Source organism: Esox lucius, chromosome 20 (assembly GCF_011004845.1).
Source record: "Esox lucius isolate fEsoLuc1 chromosome 20, fEsoLuc1.pri, whole genome shotgun sequence".
In the NCBI taxonomy this organism is placed as follows: domain Eukaryota; kingdom Metazoa; phylum Chordata; class Actinopteri; order Esociformes; family Esocidae; genus Esox; species Esox lucius.
In genome coordinates, this window is record NC_047588.1 from 44,624,479 (window position 1) to 44,648,950 (window position 24,472).

The following is a 24,472-nucleotide window of genomic DNA, read 5'->3' on the forward strand; positions in this document are numbered from 1 at the left end:
TGAGGGAGGGTGGGACCAGGGGTGACGGTCTACAGGGAGGGGAGGGGACAGCGGGGAAGGGCAGACCCTATGCTGTCCCTGAATGTCGACGGGAAGGACTTCCCCTTTCTGGTTGACACAGGTGCCACTTTTTCCACCATCACCGCCCCTCCCGTCACAGGACTACTATCTTCCAGGACAGTGGAGGTTGTGGGGTTTGAAGGGGTGGGACAGACTTTGCCAGTGACATTTCCTCTTAAAACGATACTGGGTAAACAGGCCCTCAGCCATCCGAATGTGGTGTCGGCAAACACACCAGTGAACTTATTGGGGAGAGACTTGTTGATAAAACTGGGGGCTAATATCTTATGTTCTCCAGATGGACTAACTGTCACGTTACCAGACGGGACATCAGCGGTGTGCGGACCTGAAACCACACGCAAAGGGCAGTACCTGGTACAACCGGTGAAGGGTGAAATAGCAGAGATATACTGGGGACTATTGATACCGGAAAAGCCGGACAAACAGGGTATTTTGTCCCAGTACTTCAAGTGGAGGCCGTGGATCTCCCTCCTCGAGCCGTACTTTCCTCCGCCAGACCCCCCACATGTAACCCTATTTTATGATCGGCAGGGCGATGAGGTGTATAGAGAGGGGTTTGGGGATGTAGTGTGTGGGGACACGTTACAGGTTGGGTCTAAATTCATACATGTAGGCCCTGAAGGGGTAGCGGCAGATGTACAGTTGACAGACGAGCAGGATCAGTGGTACATGATGGCGGAGGAGTCCGTCCCACATGTGTCGCTGGCCCTGCATCCTAAACACCAAGCAAAAGACCTGGGGCCCATGGTTAAAAGGGCAGTCGAATGCACTGATTGGACACTCACTCAGGCGCCAAACGTATGGTACTCACAGCTGTAAGACGTAAAAATGGTTCACCTGCATTGACCTGGCTAACGCTTTTTTCTGTCTCCCACTAGCAGAGGAACTTCGTAATATTTTTTCTTTCACACATAGGGGTCGACAATGGCGATACACGACCTGCTTCTGGCGGCCCCGACGGTGGCCGCCTGCATCCAAGCTACAATGACGGTCCTCACCAGACTGGCTGAGAAAGGGTTCAAGGTATCAAAAGAAAAGCTACAGCTGGTAAGGACGCAGGTCTCCTTTCTGGGCAGAGTAATCTCGCAGAAGGGAGCGGGGCTTTCCCCAGCTCACCACACAACCATCCTCCACCATCCTAAACCCACTACTGTTCAGGAAATGCTATCATTCCTGGGGCTCACGGGGTACAGCCGCAATTACATCCCAAACTATTCAGGGCTCACAGAGCCACTTAGAGCGCTAGTTAAGGAGCAGGGAATGCGTAAACTTAAAGCCACTCTCAATTCGACTTGCCCGGCCGACCAGGCCTTCATTTTGCTGAAACAACAACTAGCCACCACAGCTGATCTGGCCATACCCGACTACACAAAACCTTTTTTTTAGATGTTTCTGAAACAGGTCAAGTCATGAACGGGGTCCTGTTTCAGAAAAAAGGGGGAGAAGGCTCTGAGAGAGACGAGCTAGTGAGACATCAAAAGGGGGCTTCCACACAAGAGAAAACAATTTGGCAACAGAGAGGAGCAACAGAGATGAGCGGGCTCTGGAGAGGGCCAGACGGTAGAGTAATAATTCCACCAGCCATGCGGGGAGATAAATTTGCAGAAGCCCACGGGTTGGGCCATGTAGGGCCAGCACAGATGTTGAGGAACCAATTATGGTAGACATGGTACGTAACTACACTAGGACATGCACCATCTGCACTCACCACAATCCAAAACCGACGATCAAACCTGAGAGGGGGGCGTTCCCCATGACGACGAGACCTGGACAAGAGATAGTGATAGACTACACTGACATGGGGGAAACTGTACGGGGGTGCCGCTACATGTTAGTGTGTGTGGACATGTTCACAGGGTGGCCAGAAGCCTGGCCGGCAAGAAGGGAGGACAGTCAGACAGTGATCAAGTGTCCCAGAGAAAATCAGGTCAGACAATGGGACTCACTTTAAGAACAGTGATTTACAGGAGGTAGAGAGATTATTGGGCCTAAAACATGCTTTTGGCACTGTATACCATCCACAGTCCCAGGGAAAGGTAGAAAGGATGAACCAGAACTTAAAAAACAAGTTGGCTAAGATATGTGCACAGATTAAATTGAACTGGGTGGATGCACTGCCACTGACACTCATGACGATTCGGTGCTCGTTAAATCAGACCACTGGGTTCACCCCATACGAGCTGCTGATGGGGAGACAGTTTCCAGGACCAGCCGCGGGGCCTGCGGTCCCGGAAGGGGAAAAGTGGCCCAAAGACCATAAAATGTATTTTGATGAATTGCGAGCTCTCGTTTCAGAATTCACCAACAGAGTCGGAGAAAGGAGGGACCTGCACCCGCTGGACCAGAACCTGCCCCAGGCGGAGTGGGCGTTGCTGAAGGTCATCAAGCGAAAGTGGTCAGAGCCAAGGTGGACGGGTCCTCATCAGGTGGTGGAGAGAACGAGTCATGCGGTCCACATGAGGGACAAAGGAGAGACGTGGTACCATTGGAGTCAGTGTACACCAGCGCAGGAGCCAGGGAGGTCGCTAAAGGACCTCATCCAAACCGGGAAGGAGGAGCTTTCCCCAGCGTGGACGGAAGGAGGACCAACACCAGCCGGACCGGTGCCAGGAGCGGACCACAGGACACGGCAGGACCACGAGCGAGTGAAGGAGACAAAGGACGGCGCCAGGGAAATAGACTCTTAGGGGAAAGAACTGAAAAATACTGTAACAAAAGGGGGTATAGGACACCGAGTGGCTCATACCACTCGTACCAAGATGACAGGGTTACAGAGAAAGGTCTGGGGAGATGATAGTAGAATGAAATGGTATATGGGACATTGGTGGCATAATGATGTGTGTTGTATGTTGTTACAGGTTTCCCAGGTTGGCATCGGGTCTTCATTCCCTCAGCAAAGAGGTTCACGACCCCACCTGAGGACACCTGTTTGAGGAAATTTGGGGGATTGAATTGGACTATGTCAAGGGGTCACATACGAGCATTCTGGGATAGATAATCCGCTGGAGGAATGGATGACCTCGATGTTCGGCCAGTGGAAAGGTTTGATAATGTCTGTTCTTTTATCACTTTCTACATTTGGTGCTATAATGGTTACTTGTGTGTGTTGTTGTATCCCATGCATAAGAGGGCTTGCCATGAGAGTGATCTCTACAGCCATTGAGGAGGCTCCAGGACCGCCACCAGGGGAGCTGATGCCTCTACTGGAGCAGCATGACCCGGGAGAACTGGAGCTTGGCGAATAGGGGTGATCTCTCTGGGGAGAGATCAAAAGGGGGAATTGTAGATATATTGATTGTATTAGTTAGTGAACTGTTATAAGCTGTTGTAACCAATGAAGCAGAATATTAATTGTTTGTAATATGAGCTGAAACTGAAGGAGCAAGTAGGAGAATAGGAAACCCTGTTCAAGCGGTTGCCGGGGAGAGAAAGATTTAGTATGTCTGTTTTGTGAGAAACAGGACACAGGTTAGAGACACACACACATAGTCGACAGACAACACAGACACCACAAGGGGGGCCAAGGGGTACTTGCAGTTATCCTATAAGGAATAGAACTGGGATTGGGCCAAGGACACACTTGCTTTGTAAGTTAACGCCTCTATCTTTTTGGGCGTAGTAGAAGTATAAAAATGATGTTTTGACTGTTGATCCTTAGACATTGTGCGGCGACACGTGTCTCCAGAAGCTTCTGTAATAAATGGACGTATGATACGGTATTTGCCCTGACTCCTGGTGTTTTATTCTCCTTTCCAACAAACCAACTTGGGGAAGTGTTAGACTTCAACACCAGTCAGTCAGCCAGCTTCATACATCAGACAGATAGATTAAAAATATAGAGTATTGTAAAATACAAATATTGAGTGAGAAACATTCTGTAACTGTACATTTGGTAATTTTTAGATAAACCTTTATCGACTGGGGGGCACTGATTTTCCATCTTATTATGGATGTGTTATCACTCAGTCATCTGGTTTGTAACATCTGCACCCTTCAACACTCATCACTGTGACCTTTACACTCTGACACCTTTAAACACTCATCACTGTGACCTTTACACTCTGACACCCTTCAACACTCATCACTGTGACCTTTACACTCTGACACCCTTCAACACTCATCACTGTGACCTTTACACTCTGACACCCTTCAACACTCATCTCTGTGACCTTTACACTCTGACACCCTTCAACACTCATCACTGTGACCTTTACACTCTTCACCCTTAAAGACTCATCACTGTGACCTTTATACTCCGACACCCTTCAACTCTCATCACTGTGACCTTTACACTCTGACAACTTACAACACTCCTTAAGCTTGATGCTGTCTCCGCACCTCACAAAAAAGTGAATTACCTATTATTTAATAATTCCCACTGAATCTCCCATACCTATCAGCATATTTTTCATACTGTATTCAGTGTAAATGGAATTGTTAAATCAATGTTTATTGGTCCATTTGTATTTTTAAATAGTTTCTTGTTATATTTATTTGTTTACATTATATTATACATTAAACATATTTGTTACATGTTTACATTGTAGGCTGTGATGGCAATTTCTAAAGTGCAAAACAGTTCTATGAAAATGGTAGGTAAGACAGGAGAAATCAATTGCGCAATAAACGGTTTTCATAAACTTGCAAGGAGAGAGTACGCAGGTTACAAAGTAACAGTGAATAGTCTCTAACTCAATATAGCTCATTCAACCATATATATCACATAGGAAAAAGGGGTGTGGTAAGATGCTGCCATCTGTCTCATGTCAATCAAACACATTCCCTTTGTTCCATCACACAAGTCAAATGCTATCTTCCCCCACCTTATCCTTCCTGCCATAATGTTTACTGTAGTGTTTACCCAAAGGGGCCAACTGACCTTACTCCCCCCAAGGACCACATTCCTGAGGAACAAAAGACTGACACCCTTCTTCTAGGCAGGAGTACATGGCCCAAATACCTGTTAATCCTCTGATATTATACATACATGTGTGTTACAATCAAAGTAAAGATCTACATATCAGCCAAATGGAAAGACAGACATTTCTCAAATGTACCTTAGTTCAAAATTACCATAACAAGGCTAGTGGTCATGCTGTTTGCATGCTCACTCAATTATTTTATTACCCACTTTTCAATTTAACTTCCAGTATACCACTGACAAAATATTACGTACTATCAAGTCCAATCACATACATACAGTTGAGTATCTCACAGTTAAGGATTTTATTTCACATCAGTAAACAACATTTGAAAGACATTCTGTGTCTCTTTTCAAGTTGTGATTCCATGTATCTGAACAGTACAGGGTATATACTCGAAAGTAAGGTGATGTGTATCCTGACTACATGTTCTTACAGTAACCCATCCTTTGGTCGTGCATCAGTGTGTGGAGTCATCTTCTATTTATTATCTTTTTAACAACATAAACATGGATCCCTAGCATCTGTCCCAAAGCTATTGTGTCTCCTCCTGCAGTCAGATATCCAGATGCAGAGTCCCTCTTCAGACAACCTAGAAATTGCCTGGGTGGCTACATGTTCCTGTGGTCCATCTAGAAGATCCGATGGTGGCTACATGTTCCTGTGGTCCATCTAGAAGATCCTATGGTGGCTACATGTTCCTGTGGTCCATCTAGAAGATCCTATGGTGGCTACATGTTCCTGTGGTCCATCTAGAAGATCCTACGGTGGCTACATGTTCCTGTGGTCCATCTAGAAAATCCTACGGTGGCTACATGTTCCACAGGTGCAGCTCAGCCACACGTCTCAAAGAGTCTTTCTGGTACGAACTCATCCTGGTGCTGGTGTTCACCTCCAACCACTGGACCACCTCATCACAGCCTAAAGAACTGACAGTCTGTAGGGGTAAACACACAGGAACATTAGAGAGAACTAACTTTAACGACATTATTATGCTCAATGAACGATTGTATTTCACAACATGAATACAAAAGTCATTCGGACATTCAGATTATGTTTTTGGTCTGAGAAAAGACTATTCCATGCGATATATTTCCAAGAACCTGAAAATCTCATACAATGAATGGATATCCAGTGAACTGTTTCACATTTTCGACGCAGTGTAAATGCGACTTATGTCGCTCATAGACTTTTAATGGATAAATTACAACAGGACTTTTACACAACACAATTCAAAATCTAAATCCCTAAAATATGTAAATAGCCGAAAAATATTATGACCAGGTGGTGGCGTTGTTGCATAGGAAAATATTTACAAGAAACAGATTTAGATTACGTAATTGAAAAACTTATTCATGTTTTCCAGTTGCACACACATTCTGTAATTTGTATGTTCTAATCTGCAGATCTCAGACTCTTCAAGTCCTCCAAGAATAAGTCAGGTGACATACTTACTATGTTTGTTTAGGGTTCATCTTCATATTACATATTACGTATGTTACAATATGTAAATTACACCAAGAATGCGTAATCTGTTTATAATCTTGCGTTATGAAGCTCTACACTTTCCCATACAAAAAGAAATCACAATATATTTCCACGTCGCATACATAATATGTAATTCTTCAACTCTTCAAAGATATACTAAGTCATGTGGTCCTCAAAGACAATGGAAGACTTGTGTTTTCATTTTACACAAAACAATATGCAGATTACGTATCATGTATGCTGCAATATGCTATAATTTTAGGGTTGTAGAATACAGATTGCGTCATTTGAATTCCGAAATATGTCTTTTGTAGGAAGCCGCTGCATAAGTGAATGTCACATTTATAGTCATCCTTAATGCCCACAATTGAAAGGGTGAGTCCAAGACAACTTGATTGAAAGTTTGGAAGTCTCCATGGCCTATAGGATGAGCAAACTGCAGCCCCATACTTACTGCATAATTCATATGTTCTATACTGTAGATGTCAGACTCTTATTTTGAAAACTACTAAAGTCCCCATGGAAAGAGGCTGAAAACGTAAAGTTAGGCCAAGAGGCTGGCAGTTATTGAGGGCCAAGGCTCTTCCGTATTAGAGGATGAAAACTTAAGGGCCATTAGGCTGGCAGAAATGAGAATGGCAGTAATTGAAGCCAAAGACAAGAAATAAAGACACCTTGATTGAAAGTCCCCATGACCTAAAGGATAAGCAAACTTCCAAACCATACATATTGCGTAATTCGTATTAACAAACATCATGCAGATTACGTATTCTGCATGTTGCAATAAGTTATTGTTGAAGTGAATTAATCTTCCAACATGCGTTTTACGTAATCAAAAATAATTTTTTGGTAATGTACACAATCTGGATTTTGATTACGTAAATCGTATGTAACCAAAAGGACAACCCTAAACCGATTACTTATTGGGCATACTAACTACATCCTCTGAATGTCAATATTAATTTTTTCAGGGGCCATTGCTTAAAATGAATGGCCAAAATTGTAATAATTGTTAGGGAAATTTCTGTAACCTGATAAATTATATTCTGAGTAAAGGACTGAGTCCCAATGTTTAAATGCATAGAGGAGTGTGGGAGAGGGGATCTAGGTTTTGTCCTAGGGGGCATTCTTGTTTGGCCACGAGTAATTTTAGGGTTAATCATCTACATATGAGTAGGTTGCTCAGATGCTTTAATTCCCCCTTAAGGGTTAAGAAAGTTAACCACATGAGGGAAGACACCATGTCCCTTGTGTTAAGCCCAGGACATGTGATAGAACAAAGGGTGTGTTTGGTTGACATGGGACAGAGGGGCAGCATCTTACCACACCCCTTTTTCCCTCCTTATATACTGATGCATTTCCTATACTGACTTAGAGATTATTCATTGTTACTTTGTAACCTGTGTATTCTCTCCTTGCAAGAATAAAACTGTTTATTGTGCATTTGAGTTTTCCTCTGTTTTACCTACCATTTTTGTAAATAGTTTGGACTTTAGAAATTGCCATCACATCATCCAAGAGGCCGGCAGTAATGTAGGCCAAAAGCTCATCTGCATTGGAGGATGAAAAGGTAAAGTGAGCCCATGAGGCTGGACAATAATCGAGGTAGAAGTCTCTTCTATATTAGAGGCTGGAAACTTAAAGGGAGGCCATGAGGCTGGCAGAATTGAGGCCAGCAGAAAGCTCTTCCTCATTAGAGGCTGAAATCAAGTGAGGACACGAGGCCTGCAGTGATCGAGCGTGAATGCTCCTCCACATTAGAAGCTGAAAGCAGGAAATCAAGAGTGAAATCATTGTAAAACGTGAGGCCAGGAGTCCGGCAGTAATTCCCCATTAGAAGCTGAAAACAAAGTAAGACCATGAGGCCACCAGTAATTGAGGACAAAGACAAGAAAAACTAGCTCTACCTCATCTGAAATATTACAGCCTCATTGAATAATGAACAAAACTTTCAAAGAACATTGTCACACAACTCTTCCTTATTACATGAAATCATTGTAAAAAATTATGCCATGAGGCCAGTAATCGAGTTCGAATGCTCTTCCACATTAGAGGCTGGAAATGTAAAGTGAGGCCAAGAGTCCGGCAGTAATTGAGGCCGAATGCTCTTCCACATTAGAGGCTGAAAACAAATTGAGGACATGAGGCCGGCAGTAATCGAGGTCAAAGAAGAAATAAAGGTCTACCTAATCTACAATGTCACAGCCTCAAAAGATGGTGAAGACTAAAATTGCCAACCGACAGTGATTTGAGCCTGAAAAACGGGGCTACATTTCTGTATCTCCTTCACATACAAAAGTTGTAATCCTTACTTGTAAACACATGCAGAATGCATGATCCATATGGGATTTTGAAAATGTGCGCATTCGCAATCCCGAATGGGAATGTTTGCCTTAACAAATGAAACCTGCATAACAATGAGTTTAGATAACATTAAGGCTGGGCGAGTAAATATATCACATAGAGGGGGATATGACCCACTTCCTGGTTCCACAGCAAGCTAAAAATCATCCCAGTTAAAGCTCTACCTCCGAAGACGATATGTTCCGAGGTTCAACTCAATGGGACATGGATAAAGCCTGATATGTTCCAAGATTCAACTCAATGGGACATGGATAAAGCCTGATATGTTCCAGGTTTCATTTTAATCGGACATGAATTAAGCCTGACATATTCCGAAGTTCAACTCAATGGGACATGGATAAAGCCTGATATGTTCCGAGGTTCAACTCAATGGGACATGGATAAAGCCTGATATGTCCCGAGGTTCAACTCAATGGGACATGGATAAAGCCTGATATGTTCCGAGGTTCAACTCAATGGGACATGGATAAAGCCTGATATGTTCCGAGGTTCAACTCAATGGGACATGGATAAAGCCTGATATGTTCCGAGGTTCAACTCAATGGGACATGGATAAAGCCTGATATGTTCCGAGGTTCAACTCAATGGGACATGGATAAAGCCTGATATGTTCCGAGGTTCAACTCAATGGGACATGGATAAAGCCTGATATGTTCCGAGGTTCAACTCAATGGGACATGGATAAAGCCTGATATGTTCCAAGGTTCAACTCAATCGGACATTGATAAAAGCCTTCTGCACACATTAATTATATGAATGTGTAGGCAATGTATTCCAATGGGGAGAGGTCATGACCTTGGTAATGCGCCCTTTTCAAGGTGGATGGTTAAATCCACACATTTATAGGTAGGATACCCAAAAGGGGTTAACAGGACAGGCTTCAAGTGTTGATCTCCTGTTTGTATAGATTACATGATTTGTATGTCACCAAAATATGGAAGTTGCATTTCATGTAATTCGTATGCAACAATATGTAATCCGGAGGTTTAGAGGTTTCATTTTTCAAAGATGCAAAATGCGTAATCACAATCAATTTCTTGCAATCTACACAATGCAGCATACGATTTACATAATACATACAAATAAATGTGGAGGGTGCTTGGGGAATATGGGGTCCTGGGTCCTTTGCTAAGGGCTGTCAGGTCCCTGTACAACCGAAGCAGGAGCTTGGTCCGCATTGCCGGCAGTAAGTCAGACTTGTTCCCAGTGCATGTTGGACTCCGGCAGGGCTGCCCTTTGTCACCGGTTCTGTTCTTAATTTTTATGGACAGAATTTCTAGGCGCAGCCAGGGGCCGGAGGGTGTCAGGTTTGGGGACCACACAATTTCGTCTCTGCTCTTTGCAGATGATGTTGTCGTGTTGGCCCCTTTTAACCAGGACCTTCAGCATGCACTGGGACGGTTTGCAGCCGAGTGTGAAGCGGTGGGGATGAAAATCAGTACCTCCAAATCTGAGGCCATGGTCCTCAGTCGGAAAAGGGTGGCTTGCCCACTTCAGGTTGGTGGAGAGTGCCTGCCTCAAGTGGAGGAGTTTAAGTATCTAGGGGTCTTGTTCACGAGTGAGGGAAGGATGGAACGGGAGATTGACAGACGGATCGGTGCAGCTTCTGCAGTAATGCAGTCGATGTATCGGTCTGTCGTGGTGAAGAAAGAGCTGAGCCGCAAGGCGAAGCTCTCGATTTACCAGTCAATCTACGTTCCTACTCTCACCTATGGTCATGAGCTTTGGGTCATGACCGAAAGGACAAGATCCCGGATACAGGCGGCCGAAATGAGCTTTCTCCGCAGGGTGGCCGGGCGATCCCTTAGAGATAGGGTGAGAAGCTCGGTCACCCGGGAGGAGCTCAGAGTAGAGCCGCTGCTCCTCCACATCGAGAGGGGTCAGCTGAGGTGGCTTGGGCATCTTTTTCGGATGCCTCCGGAACGCCTTCCTGGGAAGGTGTTCCGGTCCCGTCCCACCGGGAAGAGACCCCGGGGAAGACCTAGGACACGCTGGAGGGACTATGTCTCCCGGCTGGCCTGGGAACGCCTCGGTGTCCCCCCGGAAGAGCTAGAGGAAGTGTCTGGGGAGAGGGAAGTCTGGGCATCCCTGCTTAGACTGCTGCCCCCGCGACCCGGCCCCGGATAAAGCGGGAGAAGATGGATGGATGGATGGATACAAATAAATACCAAATCTTACATACATTTTTTGTAAAGCTAACGTGGCTATGCTAAGAAATGTATTTGTGGTCTAGATCGCCCCCAGTGGTCAGTCATATGGAGCTGCAGTTTCTTTGGCAATTAAAAATGTGTATAATGTGTAAAACAATTAAATAATTAGGGTTAGGGATGGGGTTTAGGTGGTGTAGTGCGGTTAGGAATGGGGGTTAGGTGGTGTAGTGCGGTTAGGAATGGGGGTTAGGTGGTGTAGTGCGGTTAGGGATGGGGGTTAGGGATGGGGGTTAGGTGGTGTATTGCGGTTAGGGATGGGGGTTAGGGATGGGGGTTAGGTGGTGTATTGCGGTTAGGGATGGGGGTTAGGTGGTGTAGTGCGGTTAGGAATGGGGGTTAGGTGGTGTAGTGTGGTTAGGGATGGGGGTTAGGTGGTGTAGTGCGGTTAGGAATGGGGGTTAGGGATGGGGGTTAGGTGGTGTATTGCGGTTAGGGATGGGGGTTAGGTGGTGTATTGCGGTTAGGGATGGGGGTTAGGTGGTGTATTGCGTTTAGGGATGGGGGTTAGGTGGTGTAGTGCGGTTAGGAATGGGGGTTAGGTGGTGTAGTGTGGTTAGGGATGGGGGTTAGGTGGTGTAGTGCGGTTAGGGATGGGGGTTAGGTGGTGTAGTGCGGTTAGGGATGGGGGTTAGGTGGTGTAGAGTGGTTAGGGATGGGGGTTAGGTGGTGTAGTGCGGTTAGGGATGGGGGTTAGGGATGGGGGTTAGGTGGTGTATTGCGGTTAGGGATGGGGGTTAGGTGGTGTATTGCGGTTAGGGATGGGGGTTAGGGATGGGGGTTAGGTGGTGTATTGCGGTTAGGGATGGGGGTTAGGTGGTGTAGTGTGGTTAGGGATGGGGGTTAGGTGGTGTAGTGCGGTTAGGAATGGGGGTTAGGGATGGGGGTTAGGTGGTGTATTGCGGTTAGGGATGGGGGTTAGGGATGGGGGTTAGGTGGTGTATTGCGGTTAGGGATGGGGGTTAGGTGGTGTAGTGCGGTTAGGAATGGGGGTTAGGTGGTGTAGTGTGGTTAGGGATGGGGGTTAGGTGGTGTAGTGCGGTTAGGAATGGGGGTTAGGTGGTGTAGTGTGGTTAGGGATGGGGGTTAGGTGGTGTAGTGCGGTTAGGGATGGGGGTTAGGTGGTGTAGTGTGGTTAGGGATGGGGGTTAGGTGGTGTAGTGCGGTTAGGGATGGGGGTTAGGTGGTGTAGTGTGGTTAGGGATGGGGGTTAGGTGGTGTAGTGCGGTTAGGGATGGGGGTTAGGTGGTGTAGTGCGGTTAGGGATGGGGGTTAGGTGGTGTAGAGTGGTTAGGGATGGGGGTTAGGTGGTGTAGTGCGGTTAGGGATGGGGGTTAGGGATGGGGGTTAGGTGGTGTATTGCGGTTAGGGATGGGGGTTAGGTGGTGTATTGCGGTTAGGGATGGGGGTTAGGGATGGGGGTTAGGTGGTGTATTGCGGTTAGGGATGGGGGTTAGGTGGTGTAGTGTGGTTAGGGATGGGGGTTAGGTGGTGTATTGCGGTTAGGGATGGGGGTTAGGGATGGGGGTTAGGTGGTGTATTGCGGTTAGGGATGGGGGTTAGGTGGTGTAGTGCGGTTAGGAATGGGGGTTAGGTGGTGTAGTGTGGTTAGGGATGGGGGTTAGGTGGTGTAGTGCGGTTAGGAATGGGGGTTAGGTGGTGTAGTGTGGTTAGGGATGGGGGTTAGGTGGTGTAGTGCGGTTAGGGATGGGGGTTAGGTGGTGTAGTGTGGTTAGGGATGGGGGTTAGGTGGTGTAGTGCGGTTAGGGATGGGGGTTAGGTGGTGTAGTGTGGTTAGGGATGGGGGTTAGGTGGTGTAGTGCGGTTAGGGATGGGGGTTAGGGATGGGGGTTAGGTGGTGTATTGCGGTTAGGGATGGGGGTTAGGGATGGGGGTTAGGTGGTGTATTGCGGTTAGGGATGGGGGTTAGGTGGTGTAGTGCGGTTAGGAATGGGGGTTAGGTGGTGTAGTGTGGTTAGGGATGGGGGTTAGGTGGTGTAGTGCGGTTAGGAATGGGGGTTAGGGATGGGGGTTAGGTGGTGTATTGCGGTTAGGGATGGGGGTTAGGTGGTGTATTGCGGTTAGGGATGGGGGTTAGGGATGGGGGTTAGGTGGTGTATTGCGGTTAGGGATGGGGGTTAGGTGGTGTAGTGTGGTTAGGGATGGGGGTTAGGTGGTGTAGTGCGGTTAGGAATGGGGGTTAGGGATGGGGGTTAGGTGGTGTATTGCGGTTAGGGATGGGGGTTAGGTGGTGTATTGCGGTTAGGGATGGGGGTTAGGTGGTGTAGTGCGGTTAGGAATGGGGGTTAGGTGGTGTAGTGTGGTTAGGGATGGGGGTTAGGTGGTGTAGTGCGGTTAGGAATGGGGGTTAGGGATGGGGGTTAGGTGGTGTATTGCGGTTAGGGATGGGGGTTAGGGATGGGGGTTAGGTGGTGTATTGCGGTTAGGGATGGGGGTTAGGGATGGGGGTTAGGTGGTGTATTGCGGTTAGGGATGGGGGTTAGGTGGTGTAGTGCGGTTAGGAATGGGGGTTAGGTGGTGTAGTGTGGTTAGGGATGGGGGTTAGGTGGTGTAGTGCGGTTAGGGATGGGGGTTAGGTGGTGTAGTGTGGTTAGGGATGGGGGTTAGGTGGTGTAGTGCGGTTAGGGATGGGGGTTAGGTGGTGTAGTGTGGTTAGGGATGGGGGTTAGGTGGTGTAGTGCGGTTAGGGATGGGGGTTAGGTGGTGTAGTGCGGTTAGGGATGGGGGTTAGGTGGTGTAGTGCGGTTAGGGATGGGGGTTAGGGATGGGGGTTAGGTGGTGTATTGCGGTTAGGGATGGGGGTTAGGGATGGGGGTTAGGTGGTGTATTGCGGTTAGGGATGGGGGTTAGGTGGTGTAGTGCGGTTAGGAATGGGGGTTAGGTGGTGTAGTGTGGTTAGGGATGGGGGTTAGGTGGTGTAGTGCGGTTAGGGATGGGGGTTAGGTGGTGTAGTGTGGTTAGGGCTGGGGTTTAGGTAGTGTAGTGCGGTTAGGGATGGGGGTTAGGTGGTGTAGTGCGGTTAGGAATGGGGGTTAGGTGGTGTAGTGTGGTTAGGGATGGGGGTTAGGTGGTGTAGTGCGGTTATGGATGATAAGATGGGTGTGAATACTGTGTTCTTACCATGCGGTTGATATCAGCCAATTGGTGATCTGTTCTGTCCAGGTGAATGTTGAGGACTGTCGTTTCCAACCAGGCACTGTCTGTGTTTCTGATGTCGTCTACATAGCCCTCATAGACCTGCAGAACATAGAGCTGCTCACTGGTATGTCAGATAACTAGTGCTGTTACTGACTAGTAAGGCTACTAACTACAACAATGTACTATCACAGAAGGTTACTAGTACAGCCACTAACCAGCACAAATTGTAAAATATTCGGTATTGTTTCAGTAGTTCTCATTATTTACCTTTGATCCTTCCACCACTTTGGCTTTTATCCTGTTGTAAATTCTCTGTCCAAAAATACTCTGTAATCTGTCGGACAGGGGCTCGTCTGATTGGACAAGACCCTGGAAGGAACAGCCAATCACCCCACATTAACAGCCTTTCATATTCGACATTATTTGAACAGTACAATAAAATGCATTTGTAGCTCCTATCCTGTACTCGCCCCAGGTAGCTCCTATCCTGTACTCGCCCCAGGTAGCTCCTATCCTGTACTCGTCCCAGGTATCTCCTATCCTGTATTCACCCCAGGTCGCAGCCAGAGCCCCTCCCACACTACTCACCCCAGGTAGTTCCCACAGACTCTCTTCTCGGTTCCAGACAGACAGGAACTCCAGGACAGATCCCTCAGTATCTCTCCAGCTAGAGAGGATGTCAACAACTTATTAATACTATTTGTAACACTACTCAGACTGACGGGAGGTGTGGTCAGGAGTAGTGTGCACTAGGTAGGGAAAAGGTGCGATTGATGCCTCGTACCGTGTGAGAACCAGCTCCAGGATGTGGTTGGGACCCAGACAGCACAGTGATCCTCTTCCCCTCATTCCAGTCCTGCCCTGAGGGTTTCTGTTCAGAGTTTAGTAATAAACAATGGTCAGATATATTTTGATACACTGTGAATATTAGGACCCCCTGTTATAGAGTCAATAGTAATATACTACTGTATTTGATATTGGTGATTTTCATGATCTGAAATGTTAACTATGGAGGACTAAATGTGTCATATCATTAAATAAATAAATGCACATTGATATTTGCATTGTGTTTGTGCATTGCTTTGCTACTGCAATAAACTCCCAGAAGATCTTAGACGTGCCACAAACATATACATTTTTAAACCCAGGTTAAAAACACTTCTCTTCTCACGTGTCTATGACTGAGCACTTAAACTTAACCACACTGTTTAGCCTTGTAGCTTCCTATGTTTTTATCCCATTTTTATTTGTTTTCTTATCGTATTTCTTATTATTATGATGTATTAATTTATCTTGTTGTTTTCATTTGAGTATTTGTTTATATTTTATTGTACTTTCATATATTTTTCTTTGTAAAGCACACTGAATTGCTTTGATGTATGAATTGTGCTATATAAATAAACTTGCTTGCTTGCTTTTATAGATGAATGGCCTGCAGGGTCTTTCTATAGATGAATGACCTGCAGGGTTCTTCAATAGATGAATGGCCTGCAGGGTTCTTCTATAGATCAATGGCCTGCAGGGTACTTCTATAGCTCAATGGCCAGCAGGGTACTTCTATAGCTCAATGGCCAGCAGGGTACTTCTATAGCTTAATGGCCAGCAGGGTACTTCTATAGCTTAATGGCCAGCAGGGTACTTCTATAGCTTAATGGCCAGCAGGGTACTTCTATAGCTCAATGGCCAGCAGGGTACTTCTATAGCTCAATGGCCTGCAGGGTACTTCTATAGCTCAATGGCCTGCAGGGTACTTCTATAGCTTAATGGCCAGCAGGGTACTTCTATAGCTTAATGGCCAGCATGCAAGGGATTTCCCAGAGCCTTCAGAAAACACTTGGAGACAGCATTTGTTAAAACGGGCTATTGTAAACCCAGATTAGAAACAAGATACCCAGCTCACAGCGTGCTGTCCACTGTCCTCTGGTGTAACAAATCTTGATTCCTAATGACACATTTCTCCCCATACACCAAAGCATGAAGTCTTAAATAAATGTAGACCCAAACATAACCAATCGGACATGGAAATCCAAACATAACCAATCGGTATGGAAATTAGGAAATTTTTGAACGTATCAACTAAGGGTTAGCTACTAGAACAGTGGTAACAATTGAGTCTAGCCAAATATGAGCCTTGTCCTTCGGGTACAGGAATAGAAATTGCTAACCTGTATTAATTGCCCAACTGTTTGTAAGAAAAAAAACATAACACTGTATTAGAGTTTATTTGAATGGGGTAAAGATTTTGTTCTAAGCATGGCCAAAAAGTAAAAGAGAATACTGCTATCAGGAAAACACACATCAGTAGAAGGGACTCCCTAAAGAGTAACCTGTGGAGAGAATGTTGAAGACACCCTGAAAGGAACACACACAACCCTAAACCCAACAACCAGCAAGAGTTCAAACTAAACAACACAAGGTCAATTTCAGAGACAACATAGCATGAAAAAGCTAGCAACAAACAGATAAGTTGCAAGCATTTATATTAACTCATTGGACAAAATAAAGTACAGTGGAATCCAAAACAAAACATAGGCCTTTAATGCTCCAGAGTCTCTTGGGCCACAACCCACAGCACATAAATATTCAATCCTAAAACCCATCAAGCCCTTCACCCATCATACAAGCAATTTATCAATTAAACGAATTCAAATACTCAAAATAATATCCCTTTCTTTAAAGCTCAATGTGTCAGAGAAATAATAGTTCTACAGGGTCACTAAAGACACAAAAAACCCTGAACTACCAGGATCTCAAAAATAGTGACAACCACAAGAAAATAGTAAAAATAAGGGATTGAGGTTGAAAAGAGACATATCAAGGAGAAGCATAGCAGAGGAATGAGGAACAGAGAGGGTATGTCTTATCTGAGCCAGGCATACTCCATACCTTGAAGAGGAATCTCCTTTGAAGCCAAACATCAAATAATCCAATCCTTAGAAATCCTGTTTTCCCTCATTAGAGAAAAAAGATCAAACATCAAAGCCACTGACTCCTCACAGCCAAAATGTCCTCTATTTGAATCTCCATCATTCCAAAATGGTGTCCCACTTCCTGTTTTGTCACTACCAAGAGCGTTATTAAAGTGGCAACACATGGTGAAGGCCCCATGTGTGATTTTTGCCACAGCGCTGCCTCTGTATCCACAAGGACATTGATGTTGTCAAATAATTCTGATGTTGGCAACATTGTAGATTCATCAAGGCAAATAATTGAGGGGGATCAAATTTAGCATAGTTATCTAATATTACATTATGATCCAAATGTCTTCTGCATCACCTGCAGTGTAGTCAACATCAGCATCCTCTAACACTGTAATGTAGTCAACATCAGCATCCTCTAACAATGCAGTGTAGTTAACATCAAAATCATCTAACACTGTAGTGTAGTCAACATCAGAATCCTCTAACAATGCAGTGTAGTCAACATAAGGATCCTATAACAATGCAGTATAGTCAACATAAGAATCCTCTAACACTGTAATATAGTCAACATCAGAATCCTCTAACAATGCAGTGTAGTCAACATAAAAATCCCCTAACAATGCAGTGTAGTCAACATAAGAATCCCCTAACAATGCAGTGTAGTCAACATCAGAATCCTCTAACAATGCAGTGTAGTCAACATAAGAATCCTGTAACAATGCAGTGTAGTCAACATCAGAATCCTCTAACATTGAAGTATAGTCAACATCAGAATCCTCTAACAATGCAGTGTAGTCAACATAATAATCCTCTAACAATGCAGTGCAGTCAACATCAGAATCCTCTAACAATGCAGTGTAGTCAACATCAGAATCCTCTAACAATACAGTGTAGTCAACATCAGAATCCTCTAACAATGCAGTGTAGTCAACATCAGCATCCTCTAACACTGCAGTGTAGTCAACATAAGAATCCTCTAACAATGCAGTGTAGTCAACATCAGCATCCTCTAACACTGTAATGTAGTCAACATCAGCATCCTCTAACAATGCAGTGTAGTCAACATCAGAATCCTCTAACAATGCAGTGTAGTCAACATCAGCATCCTCTATCAATGCAGTGTAGTCAACATCAGAATCCTCTAACAATGCAGTGTAGTCAACATCAGAATCCTCTAACACTGAAGTATAGTCAACATCAGAATCCTCTAACAATGCAGTGTAGTCAACATAAGAATCCTCTAACAATGCAGTGTAGTCAACATCAGAATCCTCTAACAATGCAGTGTAGTCAACATCAAAATCCTCTAACAATGCAGTGTGTAGTCAACATCAGAATCCTCTAACAATGCAGTGTAGTCAACATCAGAATCCTCTAACATTGAAGTATAGTCAACATCAGAATCCTCTAACAATGCAGTGTAGTCAACATAATAATCCTCTAACAATGCAGTGCAGTCAACATCAGAATCCTCTAACAATGCAGTGTAGTCAACATCAGAATCCTCTAACAATACAGTGTAGTCAACATCAGAATCCTCTAACAATGCAGTGTAGTCAACATCAGCATCCTCTAACACTGCAGTGTAGTCAACATAAGAATCCTCTAACAATGCAGTGTAGTCAACATCAGCATCCTCTAACACTGTAATGTAGTCAACATAATAATCCTCTAACAATGCAGTGTAGTCAACATCAGCATCCTCTATCAATGCAGTGTAGTCAACATCAGAATCCTCTATCAATGCAGTGTAGTCAACATCAGAATCCTCTAACAATGCAGTGTAGTCAACATCAGAATCCTCTAACACTGAAGTATAGTCAACATCAGAATCCTCTAACAATGCAGTGTAGTCAACATAAGAATCCTCTAACAATGCAGTGTAGTCAACATCAGAATCCTCTAACAATGCAGTGTAGTCAACATCAAAATCCTCTAACAATGCAGTGTAGTCAACATCAGCATCCTCTAACACTGTAGTGTAGTCAACATAAGAATCCTCTAACACTGTAGTGTAGTCAACATCCAAATCATCTAACACTGCAGTATAGTCAACATAAAAATCGTCTAACACTGCAGTATAGTCAACATAAAAATCGTCTAACACTGCAGTATAGTCAACATCAGAATCATCTAACACTGCAATATCACCATGCCCAGAAATGTATCTACCTTATTAAAATACTCCATCATTTGTATCACATATCTGCTACTAGCAACAAAGCTTTTCTGAACATCCATTTAGTTGGCACGTGTCAACGTTCCAGCATTTAACATTTTCTGATCGTAAACATACATGGTTTTTTTGTGGGTTACAAATGCTAAATCAGCATGAGCTGAATTAAATGTAAAGATTTTTTATTATAAGTTATAACTATTTGATCCATTGACATTTCATGAATGTACAATGGATATTGTGCCGACATAAAACTAAACTGAATTTTGAAATAACATAAAAAGCTTACACTACAATACAAAAGGTTTACATGTCAAATAAATAATTATTGTGACTGGGTCATTTTGAGCCAGACCTCCCAAACGAGCCACAGCGATGCTATATACAAGACAGTGGAGCTAATATTCATTGTCACAGAGGATCCAAACATAGTCATCTAGTGTACAAGTATTTGATACACTGCCGATTTTGCAGGTTTTCCCACTTACAAAGCATGTAGAAGTCTGTCGTTTTTATCATAGGTACTCTTCAACTGTAAGTGACGGAATCTAAAAAAAAAAATTATGATATTTAAGTAATTCATTTGCATTTTATTGCATGATATAAGTATTTGATACATCAGAAAAGCAGAACTTAATATTTGGTACAGAAACATTTGTGTGCAATTACAGGGATCATACATTTCCTGTAGTTCTTGACCAGGTTTGCACACACTACAGCAGGGATTTTGGCTCACTTCTCCATACAGACCTTCTCCAGATCCCTCAGGTTTCGGGGCTGTTGCTGGGCAATACGGACTTTCAGCTCCCTCCAAAGATGTTCTATTGGGTTCAGGTCTGGAGACCTGGCTGTGTATTTCGGGTTGTTGTCATGCTGGAAGACCCAGCCACGACCCATCTTCAATGCACTTACTGAGGGAAGGATGTTGTTGGCCAATATCTCTCGATACATGGCCCCATCCATCCTCCCCTCAATATGGTGCAGTCATCCTTCACCCTTTGCAAAAAAGCATCCCCAAAGAATGATGTTTCCACCTCCATGCTTCACGGTTGGGATGGTGTTCTTGGGGTTGTACTCTTCTTTCTTCTTCCTCCAAACATGGCGAGTGAAGTTTAGACCAAAAAGCTCTATTTTTGTCTCATCAGACCACATGACCTTCTCCCATTCTTCCTCTGGATCATCCAGAGGGTCATTGGCAAACTTCAGATGGGTGTGTTACTAATGATTTTCTTTGAGACTGTGGTCCCAGCTCTCTTCAGGTCATTGACCAGGTCCAGCTGTGTAGTTCTGGGCTGATCCCTCACCTTCCTCATGATCATTGATGATCAAATACTTTTTCTCCCCACTGTGTACACTGATGAGCCAAAACTTTATGACCATTCACAGTTGATGTGAATAACGTTGATCATCTTCTAACAAAGGCACATGTCAAGGTCTGGGTAGATTAGGTGGTTAGCAAACAATTCATTCTTGTAGTCAATGTACTGATTACAGAAGTCACAACTGCTGATGTAAAAAGGGATTCATAAATAAATTTGATTGATTCTCAGCCTCCCTGGAAAAGTCTATGCCAGGGTTCTGGAGAGGAGAATACGGCCGATAGTAGAACCTCGGATACAGTGTGGTTTTTGTCCGGGCCGTGGAACACTGGACCAGCTCTATACCCTCTACAGGGTGTTGGAGGGTTCATGGGAGTTTGCCCAACCAATCCACATGTGTTTTGTGGATTTGGAGAAGGCATTCGACTGTCCCTCGCGTCCCTTCCTACTCTCACCTATGGTCATGAGCTTTGGGTCATGACCGAAAGGACAAGATCCCGGATACAGGCGGCCGAAATGAGCTTTCTCCACAGGGTGGCCGGGCGATCCCTTAGAGATAGGGTGAGAAGCTTGGTCACCTGGGAGGAGCTCAGAGTAGAGCCGCTGCTCCTCCACATCGAGAGGGGTCAGCTGAGGTGGCTTGGGCCTCTGTTTCTGATGCCTCCGGAACGCCTTCCTGGGAAGGTGTTCCGGTCCCGTCCCACCAGGAGGAGACCCCGGGGAAGACCTAGGACACGCTGGAGGGACTATGTCTTGCGGCTGGCCTGGGAACGCCTCGGTGTCCCCCCGGAAGAGCTGGAGGAAGTGTCTGGGGAGAGGGAAGTCTGGGCATCCCTGCTTAGACTGCTGCCCCCGCGACCCGGCCCCAGATGAAGCGGAAGATGTATGTATGTATGTATTGATTGAGCATTTTTGGGATGTGTTTGACGAGTAAGTCCAATCAACAGCGGCTCCACCTTGCAATTTACAAGACTTGAAACCACAGGACACCTTCAGGGGTCTTGGTGTCAGATACCACAGGACCCATTCAGGGGTCTTGTAGAGTCCAGGCCTCAGCGGGTCTGCACAGTTTTGGTGGCACTCAGAGGACTAACAACATATTAGGCAGGTGGTCATAATGTATAAACCTCCCTGGATCCCATTGCTTCAGTTACAATAATTTTCAAGTTACATTTATTTTTATTTAATCTGATCATGATAGAGATAATTGAGTTTTTCATGTTGTTTTTGAGGATAATCTATACAGTTAATTAAAAAAACTTTTTACAGAAGTGTTTTTGATCAGAAAATGATAGCCTCGGTAAGCAGTATATATAATATTAGGCAGACCAGTCCTCTGGTAAATCAAGCGGTGCACCAGTTTTCTGCTCCAGACAATCAGATTCAACTCATCAACTAACATTTAAGCCACTGATCAGTGGAGTCCGATGAGTTTGCCTGGGGCTACCACAAAACGAATAGTTGTTTGCGGAATTCAAGGACTGGATAGGGGAAACACAACACCAGAAACAATTTGGGTTCTAATCTAAGGGGGAAAACATTAGAAAGCAAAAAAATACAGCAGGCTTCTTGAAGCCAACCCACCTATCACTCTGCACCTGTCCATCTTCATTCAGAACAGGAGGACTGTAAAGGCTGAACTCAACCTGCAAAAAAAAAAAAATGTGTTCTCATTGAAACCTGTACCCAGAAAACAGGGTTTCCTTAGGAAGTCATGGGGACCATGAAAATGTCTGCTGTTTCAGGTAAGTCCTAACAATGAAACTCAAGCAAAGCATATATATTATTTATTAACAGCCAAACTACAGTAATTTAGTGTGTGTCTAAAACAGCACACTAATCCATGTAGTGCACTACCTAGGGATAAGTGTTCTTCAGCAATGGTACTATGAGTCATTAAAGTCAGGCACCTCCCAGGGCACCTTCTCCTCAGCAACGGTTCTATGAGTCATTAAAGTCAGGCACCTCCCAGGGCACCTTTTCCTCAGCAACGGTACTATGAGTCATTAAAGTCAGGCACCTCCCAGGGCACCTTTTCCTCAGCAACGGTACTATGAGTCATTAAAGTCAGGCACCTCCCAGGGCACCTTCTCCTCAGCAACGGTTCTATGAGTCATTAAAGTCAGGCACCTCCCAGGGCACCTTTTCCTCAGCAACGGTACTATGAGTCATTAAAGTCAGGCACCTCCCAGGGCACCTTTTCCTCAGCAACAGTACTATGAGTCATTAAGGTCAGGCACCTCCCAGGGCACCTTCTCCTCAGGAACAGGGAAGCGAGTGATGTTACTGCCAGGGTAGACCAGGCGCCGGGCATTGACATGGTAACTTTTTTTCTCCACTTCCTTTGTCTTTGGATCTGCAGATTCATCTTTGCAATGTTTACCTGGTGATGCTAGAGAGAGAAAAACACATTTTACACAAGTTAGTTGTCATGTAAGACAAGGACATCTGGAGTAGTTAAGCATATACTGCAACTGACCCAGCTGTGGGGCGTCAATTATAGCGTTGAAACCCTGGGACTTGAGAGCATCCATGATCCACTGGAGAGCTTCAGCTGACTGGGAGACCTGGACAGAGAACCGTAATGCATGTCCTGGATGTGTTAACTCCTGACCTGGGATTCATTCAATTATCCAGTGTCCAAACATTTGACTGTTAAGCACTGTGCAATTAATTTGTTTTACAGTCTGCAGGAAAGTGTCAGCATTTTGTTCTTTTACCAAAATAGTATTTTTTTAGTTATGTGATTTTATGAATCATGTATACTGTAAGGGGACTTAGTTTAGGAGAGCCTCTTTCTGCGTCTCTAATAGATTCTTTAGGACCTGACTTACTGTAACTGCAATCATCTTTAGACAGCTAGGTGGAACAACCACACAACTCAGTAGCAGTCAATGCATTGTACTAAATTAGTTAGTTATCAGCAAAGACCGTTGCTGGAAGGAAAACAATACAAATAATAAACATAGCAAGTATTAGTTCAGGAAAGAAAGGAGGGGGTCTGTGGAGTTGTTTAGGTACTCTTCGAAAATATGGGGTTTCAGATGTTTTCTGAAAATGTGCTGAGACTTTGCTATCTTAGCCTGAAAGTAAAGCTGGTTCTATCTTTGGGGTGCTAAAGCAGAAAATAGTTTTGACCAGAGCAGATCGGGAGATGCCTTCCCACAGGGGTGGGATGGCCAAGAGCCCTGAAGTAACAGAAGGGCCAGTTAAAGAGCCCAGGTAGGGAGAAGTTCTTGTTGCTCCGTAGTCAAGCACATGGCCTTGTACTGGATACAAGCTTCAACTGGAAGCCAGGAGATGTTCTGATAGAGGAAAGAGTTGGCTGGAGACAGCAAAGAAAGGGATCTTGGTCTATAGTTTTTTCATGTCAGTAGAGTCTATTTTGGCTTCTTGAGGAGGTGAGCAACTCTGATCATGTTCAAGTCAGAGGGACGCAGGCAGTGATCAGAGATGATGATAGAGGTTAGGAATGAGGCCTCCAGAGGTGGTCTGGAGAAGGAGGAAGGGATGGGGTTGTGGGTAGTGACTGGACGTCATTAGTTGCAGGCTATCATCTGGTCAGGCGTTTCTTGTAGTTGGCCACCAGGTTTGCACACATCTCAGGAGGGATTTTGTCCTACTCCTCTTTCCAGATCTTCTTCAAGTCATTAAGGTTTCGAGGCTGATGTTTTACAACTCGAACCTTCAGCTTCCTCCACAGATTTTCTATGGGATTATGGTCTGGAGACTGGCTAGGCCACTCCAGGACCTTAATGTGCTTCTTCTTGAGCCACCCCTTTGTTGCCTTGGCCATGTGTTTTGGGTCACTGTAATGCTGGAATACCCATCCACA

At 44.9% G+C, this 24,472-nt stretch overlaps 1 protein-coding gene across 7 annotated transcripts in view; it reads right to left on the reverse strand.

The window, feature by feature from the left end:
• Positions 1 to 5,085: 5,085 nt before the first annotated feature.
• LOC105007749 (transient receptor potential cation channel subfamily M member 2) overlaps positions 5,086 to 24,472 on the reverse strand; it is a 78,873-nt gene continuing 59,486 nt past the window's right edge. For 4 of the 7 annotated variants that reach the window (XM_029115956.2, XM_029115955.2, XM_034289131.1 and 1 more), the window contains 8 exons: positions 23,117 to 23,204; positions 22,878 to 23,029; positions 22,222 to 22,283; positions 15,006 to 15,092; positions 14,810 to 14,888; positions 14,489 to 14,590; positions 14,204 to 14,320; positions 5,086 to 5,940 (listed from right to left, as the gene is read on the reverse strand). In XM_029115956.2, the coding sequence (XP_028971789.2) occupies positions 5,815 to 5,940; positions 14,204 to 14,320; positions 14,489 to 14,590; positions 14,810 to 14,888; positions 15,006 to 15,092; positions 22,222 to 22,283; positions 22,878 to 23,029; positions 23,117 to 23,204 (813 nt within the window). In that variant the 3' untranslated portion in view covers positions 5,086 to 5,814. Of the gene's footprint in view, positions 5,941 to 14,203; positions 14,321 to 14,488; positions 14,591 to 14,809; positions 14,889 to 15,005; positions 15,093 to 22,221; positions 22,284 to 22,877; positions 23,030 to 23,116; positions 23,205 to 24,472 lie in introns of those variants that run through there. The other 3 variants (XM_034289132.1, XR_004574942.1, XM_034289133.1) reach the window with 3 other exon arrangements.